The sequence below is a fragment of the Podarcis pityusensis genome (genome assembly GCF_964106645.2).
Source record: "Podarcis pityusensis genome assembly, chromosome: 7".
Taxonomy (NCBI): domain Eukaryota; kingdom Metazoa; phylum Chordata; class Lepidosauria; order Squamata; family Lacertidae; genus Podarcis; species Podarcis pityusensis.
This window is the reverse complement of record NC_138031.1, coordinates 62,337,468-62,358,304: the sequence shown is the minus strand read 5'-3', so window position 1 is coordinate 62,358,304 and position 20,837 is coordinate 62,337,468. Positions and strand designations below refer to the sequence as shown.

Genomic DNA, 20,837 nt, shown 5'->3' with positions numbered 1-20,837 from the left:
GGCCAGCATGACTAAGCCGCTTCTGGCAAACCAGAGCAGCGCGCAGAAACACCGTTTACCTTCCCACCAGAGCGGTACCTATTTATCTACTTGCCCTTTGACGTGCTTTCGAACTGCTAGGTGGGCAGGAGCAGAGACCAAGCAACGGGAGCTCACCCCATCACGGGGATTCGAACTGCCGACCTTCTGATCGACAAGCCCTAGGCTCTGTGGTTTAACCCACAGCGCCACCCGCATAGGTTGTAACTAATCCTAGGACTGTAAGCTCTCATTTTGGCATGGTGGCTTCATTGGGTTAGATTTGTGAGAGGTGCCAACAACAGAAGCTTGCCTGAAAGTTATGCTCTTGAGACTGTCACTGCCTGCTAGTGCCTACTTAGATGTGTCTGCTGAGAAAAAGGGCTGCTCTGCTTGTTCTTTTAAGTAGCTTAGCAGGGAAGAAGGCAAAGCACAGAGCCTCTGGGGAAGGGTTTTCTTCCCCTCCCCCCTAATAAGGTTGCATACACACCACACATTTAAAGCGCACCCACCCCAAGAATCCTGGGAACTGCAGTTTACTCTCACGCAGCTATACTTTCCAGCACCCTTAAACTACAGTTCCCATGATTCAGGGCAGGGGGATGGTGTGCTGAAAGCATTTGGTACTTGAAATATTTGCGGGGGTCTTAAAGTTATGATTCCCCCCCACTATGGGCATAGCCAGGATTTGTGTTGGGGGGGGCTGTTGCCAGAATTTTTGTTGTGGGGTGGGCACCCACCTGTCGTCATCCTCTATCTGGCTCTGTCTAGCAGATTTGGATTGAAATGTCTCAACAACAGTTGTTTTAAATTACTTTCTTTTGAGCCCAAGTGCTCTGAAAAATCTGTCAAAATCTTTCTACGATTGGTACTTTAAGTTAAGTATTTTTATTTACTTACTTGATTTGGTGGGCAGCTGCCCCCCTGGCTGCGCCCATACCCCCTACCCACCCATTAAATTTGGCCCTGCTTTTCTAGTGCTTCCTTTTTATTTTCCTATTTAAGGCCACGATCCTAAACCCACTTACCTTCAGTTAAGCCCCATGGAATTCTGTAGAAGAAGACGACAAGAGTTGGGATAACTCAGTTACTCTTTCAGAGCCTTTGTGGCCCTTTAATCTTGTACCATCCTTTTCCTTTCGCTCCTCCCTGTTTTATTTAAAGAATACTGGTAAAAATATTGCCTAAAAAAAAAATACTTGCCCTGCTGATCTGGAGGAGGAAGTATCTTTCAGATGTGTGGGATCACCTTCCTGGATTATCTGCAAATGCTTGTTGAAAGGTGTTATACAAAGGGCAAGTGTTACTATTAATACCTGCCTTTGTCAGCACAATGTGATCTTGTCTTAAAACAGAACTTTTCTCTCTGGCAAAGGGGGGAAGGTTGTCCATCTGCTTTACTGACATAGGCTCCTTTCACTGTTTCAAAACGCAGCTGAAGAAGTGGAGAGACTGGCAGCCATGCGCTCAGACTCGCTTGTTCCAGGGACACACACCCCTCCGATTAGGAGACGGAGCAAATTTGCCACTCTAGGAAGAATTTTCAAGCCATGGAAGTGGCGGAAGAAGAAGAGTGAAAAGTTCAAGCACACCTCAGCAGGTAATTTTGGCCCTTCTCTCGATGGTGGGTGATGCTTTGCTATTAAGAGCAAATGAGGAAATCAGAATCTGTCCGCTAGTAGGATTATTACAAAGCAGCCAAGGACTTGTTGTTGTTGTTTATTAAATTAGTCTACCACCCTATACCAGCAGGTCTCAGGGTGGTTCACAGGATAAAATCACAATATAGAAACACATAATACATAATCAAAATAAAAACAACCCAATAACTCCCCCCCACACACACATTTTTAAAGGGGGATTGGATGTCAATCAACCAAAGACCTGGTTAAAGTGGAACAATTTTGCCTGGTGCCTAAAGGTTTACAATGAAGGCGCCAGGTGAACCTCCCTGGGGAGAGCATTCCACAAACAGGGACCCACAGCAGAAAAGGCCTGTTCTCATGCTGCCACCCTCTAGACCACTTGTGGAGGAGGCACACAAAGAAGGGCCTCAGAAGATAATCTCAGGGTCTGGGTAGGTTCATATAGAAAGAGGCAGTCTTTGGGATACTGCAGTCCTGAGCTGTTAATGGCATGTGCATGCTGTGGTTTTTTTTAATGGATCTGTGGTGCTCAACCTATCCCCAGGTGATGCATGTGCCCACAGACCAATCCTTCAGTTGACCACATTATAGGTGGAATGTGAACAGGTGCCTCACAGTCAGTAATTCCCTATAATACATTTATTTGTGTTTTTTAAAAAACAATAATTAAAAGTTTATTGGCGTAAACACATACAGAATACAATAAAAATTATGGATATGACAAATAAAAATAAATGTACACGTATAAAAAGAAAACACAGAAAACTCTGTTTTATTTGTTAAATTTATTAAATTTCTATAGCACCCTTCATCCGATGATCCCAGGACGGTTTACAATGTCAAAAGCACAAAAATGCACAACATAGTAACAAACAATAACACGCACACACACATAGTTTGAAAGGCCATTTTTATGTAGATATATATGTGGGTATGTAAAAGTCAGGTGGTTTCAGAAACAAAATGAGGCCACACCAAAATAGAATAGTGGAAGGGTGCTACATATTTGTGTGGCATCCTAGGTACACAGAAATATATATTTTTTGGATGGAATGAAAATGGCAATCCAGGAAGCAACCCCAAACTGCCTGTTGGAAGGTTGTTTGCTTACAGAATTTTGATTGCAGCTGTGGAAAGGTTTAAGCAAAAAGGAAGTCAGGCAGTCAAGTCAACCGATCAAGGGGGCTTCCGGACATGGATAACTTAGTAGTATGCAATCATAGCTGCTGTGCTTTAAACTAGAATTGCAACTCTGCTTTCAGACTTCTAACACTATGGAGCAAAGTAGCTCCCCTCTTTTCCTAGCCCCAAATATTGGAGGGGTGTAGTTTTCGTTGGGCCCACTTTGTGTGGGTTAGATATCTCCCTCCCCCAGCTGCAGCTTGGGGCAGAGGGAGGCCGAGGATATGCAGGCAATGTCATTTGGAAAAGAGGGGTTAAGACAGTTTGTTCACGTAGTCCACTAGACGCTGCTTGGAGGCCTCATATGAATACTAGCCTCTGTGTTTGGTCACATGTCTGATGTATTTATATCACTGCTCTTTCATTAATATCTGCTGACTGCATGGAACTTGCGGGTTAATTATACTTCTTTGTTTCATGGCATGTAAGATTCCACTGGCTTTGTTACTTTTACCCCTCCACTTTATCTGGATTCAAAATCTATTGTTGTCAAAGAGACGCAGCCGTGCAAAAAAGCAAATTAGATCCCCTTCATGTTCTGTATAAGTCATCCTTGTAAGTCTCCCACAAGACTTGTGTCACACACTTCAGATAGCCAGTTCATACAGCCGTATTGTAAACACCTGTGGCAGAAAAGCACTCAGAAGAATCTGCATGGTTTTCTTAGTGAGTGTAGAAGAAAGGGTAGGATGCTTTTTCAAACTGTGCATGATAACAGATCAGGGCTGAGTTGGTATCTGATATCTCAAAGCTCAATACAACGAGCCCTTTAATTTCCAAAGTAAATCAAAAGTAACCCCAGGAGGTGCTGTAATGAGAGCTCGCACGTATTTATGGCTAATCCTTCAGTGTACTGATAAATGTATTTTAGAAAAATATAATTCCCATCAGTCTCCTGGGGAAAATACAGTTCCGTTTCCCCCACTTTGAAGAGGCTTAAATTAGAGGGTGGTGATAAATAAACATAGCCTATGGGCTCAAGCAGAAGGTTCAAGTGTATTTGATGCTCAGAGCTGGTGCAATGTATTGCACTTTTGTATCTCATCCATAGTTACCACGGTAAGACAAAGCCCAAAAAAGCTAAGCTTTGTAGTGTCCAGTATCGTATTGTTCTTACTATGACAACAACTTGGTTTATATTAAGTTCTACCCAAAGGGAAGCTTCCTGAGAGGTATATAAAAAATTATTATAGGTATTTGTAACTTGCTCTGGGAGCCTTTTCTCAGCTGAGGAGTGAGGCAGAATACTTTAAATGAATTCAAGCTAGAATATGCAGACTAGATGATGCCTGATGGGACACCACTGACAGAAATGGTGAAGAAAGATATGCAAAGCTGCTGTGTGATTCTCAGCTGAGCAGGAGGCAAGACCTACATTGGCTCCCAGTATGTTTCCGAGCACAATTCAAAGTGTTGGTGCTGACCTTTAAAGCCCTAAACAGCCTCAGCCTAGTATACCTGAAGAAGCATGTCCACCCCCATCGTTCTGCCTGGACACTGAGGTCCAGTGCCGAGGGCCTTCTGGCAGTTCCCTCCCTGTGAGAAGCAAAGCTACAGGGAATCAGGCAGAAGGCCTTCTTGGTAGTGGCGCCCTCCCTGTGGAATGCCCTCCCACCAGATGTCAAAGAGAACAACAACTACCAGACTTTTAGAAGATGGGCAGGGAATAAATAAATAAATAAATAAATAAATAAATAAATAAAACTACTACTACTGTGGAGGACCCACCTATAAGGCTTGCTTAAGAGTGGTTTGCCCATCACAACCCTATGCTACCCTTTATTGGAAAATAATATTGTCTATTACAAGGTTGCTGATAGCGCATCATGTGGGAGGTAGGGGCTTGTCACATTTGGTAAGTGTACTGTGACTTCACAGTAGTTAGCTCAAGCCTCTTCAATTGCCACTCCAATCTTAGAATTGGAAAGGGACCCCCATCTAGTCCAACCCCCTGCAATGCAGGAATCTCAGCTAGCCAAATAGATCCATACGATTGGAAATGCCCTTTAAAAAAGCAAGGTAAAGGACCCCTGACAGTTAAGTCCAGTTGTGAACAACTCTGGGGTTGTGGCGCTCATCTCACTTTACTGGCCAAGGGAGCCAGCATTTGTCCACAGACAGTTTTTCCGTGTCATGTGGCCAACATGACTAAGCCACTTCTGGCGAAACCAGAGCAGTGCACGGAAACGCCGTTTACCTTCCCGCCTGAGCAGTACCTATTTATCTACTTGCACTTTGACATGCTTTCGAACTGCTAGGTTGACAGGAGCTGGGACCGAGCAACGGGAGCTCACCTTGTCGTGGGGATTCAAACCGCCGACCTTCCGATCGGCAAGCCCAAGGCTCAGTGGTTTACACTACAGCACCACCCGCATCCCCAAATGACAAATTGTAAATGATAAATTGTAAATGCATTCTTGAATAGGAATCGGATCAAAAATCTAGGCCTGGAGTCCCATAAATTTAGAGATGCTCTCTATCTGGAAAGCAAATATTTAATATTAGCAGCATTTTACCTGAAGTCAAAGGCAGCCAGCAGCGCAATTCAAATATGTCCTGAGGAAAGGTTTGCAAGGTACACTGAAGTTAAACAGTTTATTATCTAGAACGTCATCTTTTCTAAAAACCATTAAAACTTGAATTAACATGAGGCCCTGGAAGCCCTAGGCAACCCCTGTTCAGGCAGATAACACTGTGACAGCCATAATTATTGCAAAAACTTCTAAATGACCAGATTGTATCTCAATAGGAATGGTCTATTTTACTTGATAAGGATTCGTAAATGACCAGATCTTATCCGTTTAGTAAAGGGATAGTCTATTTTGCTTGATAGCAATAGCTTATAAGTAGTGTAAAGGAAGCCAGCATGATGCCATCTGTAGAGAGATCGTCAACGTTACTTTCTGCCACGTGTTGAAATGTCTCATTTTGTTTTCAGAAGAAGTGCTGACCTTCCCTTAGCTTTTGGGTAATGACCAACAAATCCCCCCAACCAGTCTGCACCATGTAGAGATTAGGGGAACAGAAAGGAGACAAAGTGGAAACCACTAGCAGTGAAGTTGTCACCTGATGCATAATTATTCTCCACCCCTGTTCTAACCATATGGAAGCAAAATAAAAAGTGTATATTTAGACATGATCTGATGAGCTGCTGTGCTGATTAGCCCATACAAGCAAAGGATGACTTTGAACTGAAGTTGCCTCTAATGACTGGAAGAGAGGGATTTATAAGCTTGTAAATCCCAGTTCACACCTCACCAGCCACTGGGTGATCTTAGGCAAGCTGCTGTCTCACAACTTTAGCGCCTGCCTTGTGTGTATTATAGGGATAATAATGCTGGATTGCTTTACAGGATTTTGGACTGCTGAAATGATATATTTCAAATGCTTTGTGCACTTAGGAAAATCTTTGTATAATATTAGGCAATTTCCATGGTTGAGTTCTGTCTAAGGATGGGGGAAGAGTTCATTTGGTCTGCATTTCACAGTGGAATAAATTGATCTGATACTCCCAAGCTCACTTGTGGATCAAAATGCATTTTGCAATGTGTTTTCTGCACACAGTATACATTTTACGTAAAAGTGAGGCACTAAGGGTGGTATTAATGGGACGCGGGTGGCACTGTGGTCTAAACCACAGAGCCTGGGGCTTGCCAATCAGAAGGTTGGCAGTTCGAATCCCCACAATGGGGTGAGCTCCTGTTGTTTAGTCCCAGCTCCTGCCCACCTAGCAGTTTGAAAGCACCCAGTGCAAGTAGATAAATAGGTACCGCTCCAGCGGGAAGGTATACAGCATTTCCGTGCACTGCTCTGGTTCGCCAAAAGCGGCTTAGTCATGTTGGCCACATGACCCGGAAGCTGTCTGTGGACAAACGTTGACTCCCTCGGCCTATAGAGCGAGATGAGCGTGCAACCCCAGAGTCGTCTGCGACTGGACCTAACGGTCAGGGGTACCTTTACCTTTAAGAGTGGTAGTAAATGTTGTGCTCTTCCAGTTGTTTCATCTGTGCAATTATTCCTGCTTGCTAGATGAAATGATACCCCCTCTCCTTCTGTGCACTGTTCTAATGGTTCTCCCAGCCTCCCCAATCCAATTCCAGGGGTGTTGGTGGTAGGGAAAGAAAGGGGAGAAAGCTCTGCTGGAAACACAGAAGTCTTTGCACAGGGCTTCTTCTGATGGGGCTGGTTAACTGAATCCTGGTGTGTATTTTACTGGTGAATGCATTAAAAAGTGCATATTTTATGTAAAAAAGTGCTAATTATTGGAAGAGTGCATACAAAATGTGTACAATGAGACACAATGGCAAGCAATGGGACTCCAGTGTCAGAGACGACCTATAGAGGATGGAATTAGGTTCTCAGCACATTCCCAGTTTTGCCATGTACAGGGTTAACTCACTGCAATTGGGCAAGGAAATTGGAATTAAGACACCAAACCCTATTTCAGGGCTGGGGAGACTGTGGGCCTACAGACATTACTGAACTACAACTCCCTTGAGCCCTAGCAAGCATGGCTAATAGCCAGGGGTTATAGAAACTGCAGTTTAGCACTATCTGGAGGGCCAAATGTTCTTCACATCTGCCCTAACTGGTCCCTTGATTTCAGCCACATACACCCAAGCTGAGTTCTAAATTACAGTGGTGGAAAAACACTAAGCAAGGTAGTCAGTAATGCTACCAAAATTTATCAATTGTCATCAGTGTTGCTTTTACCTCTGGCCCATGCTGCTGAAGAGGATACCATCTTCTAAAGCAAGATACAGTTCTACTCATCCCTGTACAACAAGTCCAGCCTATTCTTCTATTCCCTATTCTACTAACCTGTTAAAAGTATGAGAAGCCCTGTCTTCCTCCAACATTTGTGAGCACTACTGCTTGTTCAAGCAAAGTCCAAGACCTGACCCCAAAAATATTTATGGGTGATCTAGAACCAGCAAAACCTTCCTGCAAGAATTCGGGGTGGGGTGGGAGTGGAGTGGAGTGGTCGGGTATTTTGAGAGCAGTTCATTCTTCTTCTTAAGCCCATGCCTCAGAGAAAAGAAAATGCAGGATATGACCCCAGTTTTTTAGACTTGCTGATGGGGACACATGTGCTTTTCACAACATACATAGTAATAAGATGGGAAGAAATAACATGGGAAGTAGTTGGGAGGTACCGGTAGTTGCCCAGTGGACCCTGCCTCTGATAGCTTTAGGCCTCAGTTGCCTATTTTACACAGCTGATACTTGTAGCAGTTGTCTATTTTTGCGCACAAGAGTTGGCAAATGCAGGCTGCTGATGAATAGGAATGTTTGTGTTTCTGTGCGGCTGAATCTTTTGTGTGCCCCCTTGAAAATCTGCTGCGTAGCATATTTCGAGCCATTAAGAAGCGGGTTTTGCCTTGCTGGATTGAAAAGGCTTTTTAAGAATGTGCTAACCCCCATGCCATCACTTTAATGGCACATGGGGGGGGGGGGAAGAATCCTTAAATGTGTCCAAGCTTACAGGAAAGGAATGTTTAATGAGGCCATTTGGATTTTATGCTAATTACACTTCCAGCTGCTATAAAGATTATATGCAACAGCCTCAAACTTCAATTCTGTGATGTTCTGCAATGGTGTATTACTGCAAAAAGCGGGGGGGGGGGGGACGGGAACAGAATGCTGTTAATCTGTAAGGGAGGAGATGTATAAAACAGGGTTTAAAGCCTGAATAGGTAAAATAAAATAAAAATGCAACTGAGTGTTCATATTTTCTCTCTCTGTGTGTGACTAGTAGGTTGCATCATATGTTAAAAAGAGGCTTTGCCAACAAATTTACTAATAATGAAATCCCTCGATCTGCAGGTTTACTTTCTTTAAAAATCGATTCTCATATGTAAGATGGGATTGTTATCAGCTGCAGCTGCCAAAATGTGTGGATTTTGTCAAAACAAAGTCTTTGAATCCTTTAAAGCCTTTTCAGGCATGGCGAGGCAAAACTGGCTTAACGTAAAAGTCCTGCCAATCACAAATCCATAATAGTTGGATGTTTATGAAATGCATGTCTGCAGTCGTTTACGTCTTAGGTATTTTTGGTACCTATGTAGTATATGTTGGAGTTTCTGTTAGTCCTTTCTTAATCACTAACTATAACTAAGCATGTGCATATGTAACTACTTGATCTCAACCCTTCACATCCAGGGTGACGTGAAGCTATGTGGATAAGCAGGTGCTTTGCATTCCAAAGATTCCACGTTCAGTCCCCAGCATCTCCAACTAAGGTGGTTCAAACTCCTGAGAGCTGCCACCAAATCAGCATAGTAAACAAACTGGAGCTCACTGATCAGTGGTCTGACTTGATGTAAGGAAACGTTCTGTTTTTAATGTCCGTGTCAATTTGATCCTCTGTGGATACTCTCACAGACACACATGGAATGAATGGAGCAGGGGAAAAGATATTTTTACCAGCTCTAACTGTTTCATTTATCTGAGAAAAAGTATAGTTAAACTATTTAATGAAACTAAATAAATATTGACTTAAGGAGACATTTATGATCTGTTAGAGCTGTAGAAGGGACGCGGGTGGCGCTGTGGGTAAAACCTCAGTGCCTAGGACTTGCCGATCGTATGGTCGGCGGTTCAAATCCCCGCGGCGGGGTGAGCTCCCGTCTTTCGGTCCCAGCTCCTGCCCACCTAGCAGTTCGAAAGCACCCTTAAGTGCAAGTAGATAAATGGGTACCGCTTTCTAGCGGGAAGGTAAACGGTGTTTCCGTGTGCTGCGCTGGTGCTGGCTCGCCAGAGCAGCTTCGTCACGCTGGCCACGTGAACCGGAAGTGTCTCCAGACAGCGCTGGCCCCCGGCCTCTTAAGTGAGATGGGCCTCTTAAGTGAGATGGGCGCACAACCCTAGAGTCGGACACGACTGGCCCATATGGGCAGGGGTACCTTTAGAGCTGTAGAAAATGCAACCAACTTCTAGTAGCCTTCTTTAAGAACCCCCCTCCAAAAAAATCAGGGCCGTTTTGGAAAGCTCCGTCTGCCATCTTGATTCAAAATGGCACCCAAATGTATCCAAACTTCGACAAAAACCTGCTCCTTGATACTTGGGAACCATCATGCAAAATTTGGTTACAATATCACATAGCTATATAAACAACCTTCCAAAATATTTAGTAGTTTAGAATTTTTAATTTTTTTAATCTTATGCTGGGATTCTCCCCACCGCCCATTTAAAGACCTAGAAAATGTTAATATCATTAATGATAACAAATGCCCCTCAAACTTCCTTCACTGTGAAAACCCATTGCTCTTGCTTTGCAAAGCAGTCCTGCATTACTGTGAAGGTTCTGCAAAGTTTCTCTTGTCGCCCAGTTCCCATATGATCTGAATACGTACAGTGGTGCCTCGCAAGATGAAATTAATCCGTTCCGTGAGTCTCTTCGTCTTGCGGTTTTTTCGTCTTACGAAGCACGGCTATTAGCGGCTTAGCGGCTATTAGCGGCTTAGCGGCTATTAACGGCTTAGCGGCTTTAAGAAAAAGGAAACAAACTCGCAAGAACTCACAAGACGTTTCGTCTTGCGAAGCAAGCCCATAGGGAAATTTGTCTTGCGGAACAACTCAAAAAACGGAAAACTCTTTCGTCTAGCGAGTTTTTCGTCTTGCGAGGCATTCGTCTTGCGGGGCACCACTGTACATGGAAAACAAAGAGGTCTTGCCATAAAACAGATGCTTATCAAAATCTGGGACCACATCCAGCAATCGTAGGCCAGGCTGATCGAAGTTGGAAATATACTAGTAGCCAGAATTTGTGCAACATCTAGAGGACAGCCATTTTAAAATTTAGGGCTTGTGCACAGTTTCAACAGAGCTTCCTCAGTATCAGGATAAAAAGGTAAGGGTATCCCTGACCATTAGGTCCAGTTGCGGACAACTCTAGGGTTGTGGTGCTCATCTCGCTCTATAAGCCGATAGAGACGGCATTTGTCCGCAGACAGCTTCCGGGTCATGTGGCCAGCATGACTAAACCACTTCTGGTGAACCAGAGCAGCGCACGGAAACGCCGTTTACCTTCCTGCCAGAGCAGTACCTATTTATCTACTTGCACTTTTGACGTGCTTTCAAATTGCTAGGTTGGCAGGAGCAGGGACCGAGCAACGGGAGCTCACCCCGTTGCGGGTATTCGAACCGCCAACCTTCTGATCGGCAAGCCCTGGGCTCTGTGGTTTAGACCACAGTGCCACCCACATCCCTAGTATCAGGATAGTCATGTGGAATCTGTGTTGGAACCTCCATTTAGTGTTAGGTCTGGAACATTGATTCATCGTTAGTATAATGAATCTGGTTCCAGGCTGTGGAGAGAGATGCAAAACCAGAGCCAGGTTCGAGATCAAAGCAAACATGCAAGACCATCACCTATGTCAGTCTAAGCTCTATTGGTATTTAGCTAGACAGCAATGGAAAAAGTTGAACAGCAGTGGGATTGCTTGCTGTTAGTTTTGCCTTGTACCTTTACTATCAAGGAGAAATGCTTATGTGCCTTAGCCCAGTACTGCTGTTCTTGTTTCTGAGTCATGTGCTTTTATTATTCTCATCTGCTTGTAATACAACAGAAATGCATGTATTAATCCCATTGATTTTTATGAGGCATAATGGGCAATTGCATATTGAATTGCTGCTAAGAAAAAAAGAGTTGTGTCCTGTGTTGTTTTGGTGAATTTCTGTTTTGGTGCTACAGCACCATTGAGATAATAATTGATCCTAGAAATACAGAGCAACAAAGTGTAAATATTGCAGTTTCATCATAAATCAAATTTGAGGGTATTTATTCTTATTTTAATCAGCATTGCCAGCAGTGGAATAAATGAAGCAGCCATCCCTTAGGCACGAGTAGTACAGCACATTGATTGAGCCGCACTGTTCCACTGACCTCCTGCTTGTATGACCCACATTTGATTTGTCTGTCTGTTGTCTTGGTAATGGGAGTCTCTTGTACAGTGACTTATATTTCCAGGGTTCTATAGTTCTGGTAGCCATCAATAACTCATGAGCTTGAAAGAACAGCCTCGACCATCCTGAGCTCAAGGGCATCACACACACAAACAAACACAATCTGGTTTGCTGATAATCTGTGGTCATCCAGTTCACATGTTGCATTTGTCTGCATGACTCTGGTCTGAGAATAGAATTATTTGCATGCATACACTATTGGCACAATATATTTTTCTGCACTGTCATACAAACAGAATCTAAGCCCTGCCGGCTTTGTTTTAAGTAGTGAACAGGTAGTACACTTTTTAAAATTTCTGAAAAGACATTAACATCAGGCTCTTGTGGCATCAGAAAGCCAAAGTCCTTCAAGTGTACACCCATCTTTCATGCAGATGGAAGAAAATATATTGTAATTGTACAGTGAAAATACATTGTACAGTGGAAACTCAGTTCCCGAACGCCTCCATTGTCATACGTTTCAGTTCTCAAACTCTGAAAACCCAGAATAAATGCTTCCGTTTTCGAACGTTTTTCAGAACCCAAACGTGCAAGAAGCTCTTGCAACCAATGGGAAGCCGCACCTCGGTTTTCGAATGTTTCGGAAGCCAAATGGGCTTCCAGAACGGATTTCATTTGAGAACTGAGGTACCACTGTATATCGTTATGAGTATTTGCGTGGTAGGCTCAAAGCCTGAGCCCCCTTTCTGATTTCTGGATCTAGCATGGCTTCAGTTGCTGGAATAGCCCACTAAAAGTATGTGACAGAAGTGAGCCAGCTGTAAATTACAGAGCAAGAAAAAGTTAACTCCTTCTTAGCAAAACAGGATCTGCTCAGGAGTGTCAGGCCTAATGAGCACAGCAACTCAGGTCTTGCCCCCATGAAGCAGTTGACAAGACTAAAGGTCCCTGCCTCTCCACAGCCAGCTATGTCTCCATCCCTCGAGGGTTTTTCCCAAGCAATCAGAGACTGTGCCTGTGTACCTGTCTATGCTTCTCCAGCTTCATGGCTCTCCTGGTTCTGGGACACTAGGAGGGAGGGAAGCTTGTTGCAGCAGGAGGGGGAGACACCCATGCCTCTTCATCAGCTGGTCTCTCTTCTCTCCTGCTTCAGCTTCTGCCTCTGGTTCTGGGCTTCTCTCTGCCACAGACTCTCCCTGCTCACTAAACCCTGTTACCTCTTCAGCTTCTGACACCTCCTCCCAGTTTTCTCCATCTTCTCCCTCTGACCACTCATCATTGTCTCACCACCAATGCCCTGGCTCTCAACCTTCTTCCTTTGGGGGTTCCCCATCCCACCATTCCTCTGCGTCCAACCAGTCCATGACAGTATGAGTCGTTAAGGGAACAAAGGGAGTGGCTCTGTGCCAGAGGAAATATGGGTGGGCCTTCCTCGCCCAATTGTCTGCTAGTTAGAAAAACAAAAGGCCAACATGGAGAGTTGAGTGATGTGAGCCAGAAACTACAAAAAAAAAACCCTGCAGGCTAGAAAGACAAACAGAGAGCCAGGTTGTATATATGTGTGAATTAACCATATATCATAAAGACACCACAGTCTCCGCTGTGCCTAATTCCAAAAGGAAACATGTGTCCTGGGTAAGTACCTGGAACAGCTGGGATCTTGCACCGTTTGGAGTTTAGGGTGGCATGCAGCAATATCAAATAATACTCTTCCCTGTTGGCACTGCATTGGTTAGCCTCACTTGCTTGTCTATGTTCTGGTACCCATGGGCATAAGTCCAATAAACTATTCCGCTGAGAATATTCTCTGCTGCTGCACTCACAAGATTGTCTGCGTTAAACATTTAATGTGTACCAGTGCTGAATTGAATTTAAATAACTAGCAGTTGACATGAAGCAGCCATGCTAAAATTATGCAGAAGTCCCAAGCCACAGTAACTAGCCCTGTTTATACTTAATGGTAAGTGATAAACCTGGCTTATTGTGAATGAGCAGCATGTTGGCGCATGCTGCTCATTTCCACCTCCCCCTCTCCTCTCTGTGTCACACCAGGAGGAAGCAAGAAGCAGCAATGGACAAAACTGTCTTTGCTGGAAATTGTACAACAAAAATGGAGTAGTTGACATGCAGGTCCATTGCTTTTTTTACTGTTGCATATGTTCAGAGTCGGCGGTTCAAATCCCTGCGGCAGGGTGAGCTCCCGTCGTTCGGTCCCAGCTCCTGCCCACCTAGCAGTTCGAAAGCACTCTTAAGTGCAAGTAGATAAATAGGGACCGCTTTATAGCGGGAAGGTAAATGGCGTTTCCGTGTGCTGCGCTGGTGCTGGCTCGCCAGCTGCAGCTTCGTCACGCTGGCCACGTGACCCGGAAGTGTCTTCGGGCGGCGCTGGCTCATGGCCTCTAGAGCGAGATGAGCACGCAACCCTAGAGTCGGACACGACTGGCCCGTATGGGTAGGAGTACCTTTACCTTTACCTATGTTCAGAGTAAACAGGATTTGTGTTCGGTCCAAGCATAAAAAATATACATTTCAGTAACTTGCTCTATTTTCTTTTGGTAGTTGGTTTCCTTTATAGCAAGAAAATAACCTCTTTCAAAACAACCAACCACAAAAACAAGCAAACCACAAGTGGCTTTTACCAGCACGGAAAGGATCACAGCTGATTTTCTTTGTGCACACACACTTTATTTCCTCCTTAAAAGGTCAAATATAACCACCATGTGATTCTAACAACGGTGCACCGTAAGTGCTTTCAAAAGAAATAGTGGGAAATGCAGTGACTTGTTTTCCAGGGTGAATTTGGATATAGCTTTTGGTGTGTGACATGCAAGTAATTTTAGGTACCCAGGCCTGGCATCTGGGGTGGCCAGTTATTGTGCTCTTGGATGCCGTTCTATCCTCTGGAAGTATTCCAGGGGCTGGAAGGAACTTTTACCATACAAACTAGATCCTCCTCCCTGCCCACCACCCACATGCACACTCAAAAATGATAGCTTGGTGCTGCTAACACCAAGGATGCAAGTTCAATTCCCGTAAGGGACAGCTGCGTATTCCTGCATTGCAGGGGGTTGGACTAGATGATCCTCAGCGTCCCTTCCAACTCTATGGTTCTATGAATAGCCAGGGCTTACGGAAGGCAGAGGTAGATAACTTGGGACCCTCCAGATGTTGTTCAAACACAACTCCCATCATGTGCAGCCTGGCTACCTGATTTAACAAGCTACATGTGTGGCTCTGTCGCAGGTAATTTTAACGTTTTCTCTTTTTTTATCAAATGCAACCACATAAACTGCAGTGCGGAGCTGTGGATCTGTATGAGGAGCAGGGGGAGAACTACAGTGGTACCTCTGGTTGTGGATGGGATCCGTTCCGGAGGTCTGGTCGGATCCCAAGGTTTCCGCAACCTGAGGCCTGATTCTGCGCATGCGCACTGGGCGAAATCTGGTCAAATAGTTCCGGGTTTGCCGCTTTCGCATCCTGAAGTTTACGTAACCTGAGGGTTATGTAACCGGAGGTACTACTGTAATGGGTAGCGTGTGTGTGTGTGTGTGTGTGTGTGGAAATGTGTCTTTTCCTCGTGTAGGAAAAGTACCTTGTGAGATGGGGCAGTTTTAAGCGGGAAAAGCAGTGAAGAGAAAATCACTAGGAAGCCCGTTTCCTTGTGCTAGTCTTCTGTGGTTGCATTTAGGGGGGTTTTATATATACATTAGCAAAATATTACATGTGATTTTACTGTCACATGTATTTGGGCCTTTAAAAAAATGCTCTGCCCGCTAAGCTAAAAGGCTAGCTGATGGTGACGATTTTCTTCACATCAGCCATATTTTCCCGGGCAATGGCTAAAAGGCTATTTGAGAAAACAGCTTCAAGCAGTTTCTTCTTGGAGCTCCTGCGCCTGTCTACCCCATAGCATAAATATTTAGAAGCCGATTTAGAAGGCTCTAGCAGTGCTGAGTCATAGGCAGCAGAAGCAAATCTGAGCTTAGCGCCTGCTGGTTCAGGGAGGGTCATTGCTAAGGAATGCCAGGAGGTGGTTGAGAGACTGTTGTGTGGGCATTAATTCATGATATAACTATACTGCCATGTTTCTATTCTTTATATTCAAAAGAAGCAAACGAACCTGGTTATAAACTCTGTTATAAAACATAAATATCTAAAGAACGCAATAAAATCTCACAATTTAAAACAGGTACTCAGGTCCTGCTTTGGGGCTTCCCATAGGTTGGGAGGTGTCAGAACAACATGCCAAGCCCTCCAAGTGTCCCTGTTTTCCAGGGACGGTTCCGGATTTGCAGAATCTGTCCCGGTTTCTGTTTTGATCTCGGAATGTCCCTCTTTTCCTTAGGACATCCCTATTTTCATTGGAGATATGTTGGAGGGTATAGAGTTATGTGACACACACCCCCAAGGCAAGGAGAGAAGTAACTATACAACCTTTAGAAGACATCTAAAGGCAGCCCTGTATAGGGAAGTTTTTTAATGTTTAATGTTTTGTTATGTTTTTATATACAGTGGTACCTCTGGATGCGAACGGGATCCGTTCCGGAGCCCCGTTCGCATCCTGAAGCGAATGCAACCCGCGTCCGCAGGTCACGATTCGTCGCTTCTGCGTGACATCATTTTGAGCGTCTGCGCAAGCAGCGAAACCCAGAAGTAACGCGCTCCGTTACTTCCGGGTCACTGCGGAGCGCAACCCAAAAATGCTTAAACTGAAGCTACTTCAACCTGAGGTATGACTGTATGTTGGGAGCTGACCAGAGAGGCTGGGGCAACCCTGTCAGATGGGTTGGGTATAAATAATAAAAATATTTTTATTATGGAATAGGAGGATTTTCATTGGAGAAATGTTGGAAGGTATGGGATTCTAGACTAGATGGTTCTGATTCAGCTGGCTCTTCTTACAAGGTAGTTAAAGCAGCAGCAGCACCCCTCCCAAAAACAGCAGGCAGTTTTGGCATGCATGTTAGCAGGAAAAAAAATCCCCTTCTTAGATACATCAGCATGCATCATGTGTACTTGCAAGATTTACAGTATTTTGGATGAAAAGTATAACATGCAGCCCGAAACCAATGTTGTTGTTTTTCAGAGAAATTCATTATGATTCCAAAAGGTTTGAATTAGGATCTGCTTGACATTATTAATTTATTATATGTACTTTGGAAATAAATTTCTTGCAAATCAGTTACTACTACAATTTCAGCACTAAGGGTTGGGATCTATTTTCAAGGAGCTTATGCTGTTTCATCTATGCCTAAACCTGGAGTTCTTGCCTTTGGGCATCTCAGTCCGGGTGGTTATCCCTTGATACTTTTTGAAAATTCATTCTGGTAAAAGTGCACCATAGCATGACTAGACAGAAAATGTTGCCCCCCCCCCCCCCCCGCAGATTCTTAAGGCTTATTCACGGGGCAAGAGTTTCTGCACAAACCTCTTGTATCTAATAGTATAGCCTGGGAACTGTTTGCCAGCTCAAAGGAGTTTTCTATTCCTGGGATAGTGGCGGGGTTGAATTCTGTGCTTGTTCTGTTCTCACTAAACATCTTTGCCCAAGAATCTTTCCCACCACAATTCCTGTGAAGGAATCAAACTGTATTGCTCTTAGATTATGCATGCTCTGTTTGGTCTTGACTGACGTCATTGCTCCCAGAACCACAATGACGCTTGCTGCCGAAACTGTGTGATTATATAAGCAGAGTATCTCTCTTTTTTCCACAGCAAAACATATTCTTTTGCAGCTATATTTAAAGCATGGGATTCGCAGCAAAGCATCCTCATGCCAAGGATCACTTCCTGATCCCACTCCCACCCCCGTCACATTTTGCTGAAGGCTCTATTCTGTCAACTACATTCATTTCTACCACTGCCTGCCTTGTGCCAGTTTAAAAAGCCAATAGTATATTATGGCTAGAAATATACTAAGTAAACATGACTGTTCTGCAGTGCTGCCAATAGTTCAAAGTGAACCCAAGGGTGGGCAGCATGCAAAATGGCAGGTTCGTGTTCCTGCCTGCCCATTGACATGTATCTGCACTAGAAACTAGCTGCATGCACATGGCCACACACACACTTTACTAAAGACAATTGAACTCTGAAGAAGGATGGTTTATGATACTAACAGTGTTTTAATAAGGGAGGAATCTACCCAGTTGTAGATTAAAAGAACACTGTTCCTTGTACACAGAAATAGTTGGAGTGTAGGCAAAAATTAAACAGTGAGACCTCCTCTGCCCAAAAGGCTAGTTAGTCATCTGTGCCCAGGTTACAGAAAGATGGAAAGTGAAAGCAGGTTGTCAAGCAGCTGTATTATTATGGTTCAGCATTTTTTACTTATTTCATTGCTCAAGATGCCATGATTGTCATAAAACCTCAAATAAGTTTGCAAAATGAATTAAAAAACTTGGAACACAGGAAGCAGCCTTCTACCAATTCAAATCACTGGTCCATCTAGTTTACAATTGCCTATAGTGACTGGCATAGGTGTGCCATTAGGCTGCGCACCCAGGGAATTTTCTTTTTTAAAGGCAACATTTATTGAATACTCATACGCATTCATAGAGGACATTATTCATCAAGCAAACCAAAGAAACGAAAACTTAAATAAGCTTAATTTTTAACATTAACAACTAAAATTTGCTTACGAAATGAGTCACAAAATACCAAAATTTTCCAGGTGTATTCAAAGATACAGTCAGCTTTCACAATCTGTATCTTTACCCAGATAATGAGCTAACCCAAACTGACCAAGACAGATTAAAGTTTCTTCACCATCCTGTCCTAGAGAATGAGACATCACTCGCTAGGTGTTATGGACTTAAATTTCTCAATCACAAGGCCGGGATGGCTTCTCCTCCTCCTTGTTGCATGCTACAAAAGCATCCCTTCACCTGCACCTAAGGTGCAGGGCGGAACTCTGATGGAGACAGAGCCATGAGAGAGAGAGAGAGATGCAGGCAGAAGCTGCATATCCATTCCAGACCTATTCCAGTCTAATTATTCTGCCTGCATCTCTATCAATGTCCCCCCTCCCTTAAGGCTTTGTCTCTTCCCCACCATTGCTTCCCTGCATGTTGTGGCAGCTGAGGGAGTTAAGTTGCCTCTGTGTACTCTCTCTTCCTTGCCATGTTGATTGGTAATAGGGTTCCAGGACTTCAGCCAAAGCAGGAGTATTTCCCCAGTTTTATGTCCTTATCCATTCTGGTTGGGGCCAATGAGTGGACCTTCTTTAAAAAGGCTTTTTACTTTGAGTCCCTGTGAAACACTGAGGAAAAAAGGCAATAATCTTACATTCCCATACATACAATACATGCAACCAAATTTGAATCTCTTGTTAAGGTAAAATTATTCAAATTCCATGCTTCCCCTGCAAATATATTGCCAATAATACTGTTCATGGAGGATCAGCATTCTCTGTATGCAGCAAGCCAAGAGTGTTGGAATGTTTTTGACAAATCCCCATACGATCTGAAGAACAGATGTTTTCCACTCTGTGTGGTCTTCTATGTAGCTTTCTAAATTAACCATGTGTGTACATAAAGTTCTGAAGTAGCTAAAAATACAACATAAACAGTATTTCAGCCCACAAACACCCTGTCCCAAGTTCCCAAAAACATAACATGAATGTTACTTTAATGAGCTGCCTTCATCGTGAGTAATGAGAAATGAAATGTTCTGTATAGTCCTAGCCATCCATCTTGTTTTAAACTTTGCAAGCTGCCTGTCTACTAGCTTCTGAAAGTACAAAGGCACTGAAACAAGCATAGGAGAAATTAAAGGAATTCAGGCAGGTAAAAAATCCCCAATATAGTCAGAGAAGGCATAATAAAAATGAGAATCATGGCATTTACTTTCCTTGTATCTATCTGTAGTCCACATAGTCCCCAAAACTAAACTCTCATCCTGACAAAGATAATTGGGTTGTATCCAATTCTAGTCCTACTCCAAGTAGATCTAATCTGGAGCCAGGCCTGCACATACTGTATCTGTTTTTCTGCCTGCATCTCCTTCCCTAGCCTCTCTCTGTTGTTTCCCCTGTATCAAATTTTTGATTGTAAGCTCCTCTGGGCAAGGTCCTCTTCACTCTGTAAAGAACCTTGCACACTGGTGGACTTACAAACACATACAATAAATAATAAAACCTAGGAATGCCTTTCCAAATGGTTTAAGCTGCTGGTTTTTGCAGATTCAGTTGAGACAGAAGCCAGTTTGATAGTTGAAGGTTTTGTGTATCCTTGACCTAATCATGTCAGTGATATTCCTGCATCTCAGAACTCACTAAACATGGGGACTGGGAGAGCTCTTTAGGCTAAGGCAATTCTGACATATTTGTGGGTAGCTGGGAAAGCTTGGGGCCTGAAATGTAAACATTGCCTTTTCCATCTTTCTAATATTGATAGTCTGGTGAGCGATAGGTTTGTTCATGTGCTGCCGCCGCCGCCGTTTTAATCCAGAGGGGCAAACATTAACTGATGGGGGAAGTGTCTTTTGCAATAAGCGAATAGCAGATAATAAATCTTGTTAACTTGTCAGGTTGTCTCTTCTTGGGAAACTTGCAGCCACAATCCACTTTGGCACTCTTGGCATGATAGCTAAGCCTTAACTGAGAGAGCAAGAGTGAAGTAAGTGGGGGTGGCCATCTGATTACCTGTGTGGGGCTGTAGATTGTGCCTAAAGTGATGCTTGGTGGAATTTGAGAAAAGAACCTTAACGGCTACGGATGCTTCCTGAACGAGCAGCACCTTCAGTGGGGTGAACGGGGCAGAGGGAGTTTTTAATTCATAGGGACAAGGGTATTGCTGAGAGTTTCTTGTTTGAGTCAGCTGAAGCTAAGTGTGCAGCCTTTGGGGATGAGTTTGCACAAGTTCTCTCCATGGTTCTATGCTCTGCTTATATATTTGGACATAAATTTGGACTCCTCCCTCGAACTCCGAACCACATGGCAAAGTGGGGTGTGCATAACAGTAGCATGCTTAGATGTCTCCTTTCCTCAAAAGCAATCATTTGCGAGAACGTTTTTTGCAGTTATTTCTTTTTTTTTTTGGTATTTCTTTTTTTATTAAAGATTTTCTTGTTTTACAAAAGTGTTTG

At 43.7% G+C, this 20,837-nt stretch overlaps 1 protein-coding gene across 9 annotated transcripts in view; it reads left to right on the top strand.

The window, feature by feature from the left end:
* Nucleotides 1–20,837, top strand: part of PHACTR1 (phosphatase and actin regulator 1) — a 258,294-nt gene that overhangs the window by 154,502 nt on the left and 82,955 nt on the right. For all 9 annotated transcript variants that reach the window (XM_081014820.1, XM_081014824.1, XM_081014821.1 and 6 more), the window contains one exon: nt 1,454–1,618. In XM_081014820.1, the coding sequence (XP_080870946.1) occupies nt 1,454–1,618 (165 nt within the window). The remainder of the gene's footprint in view (nt 1–1,453; nt 1,619–20,837) is intronic.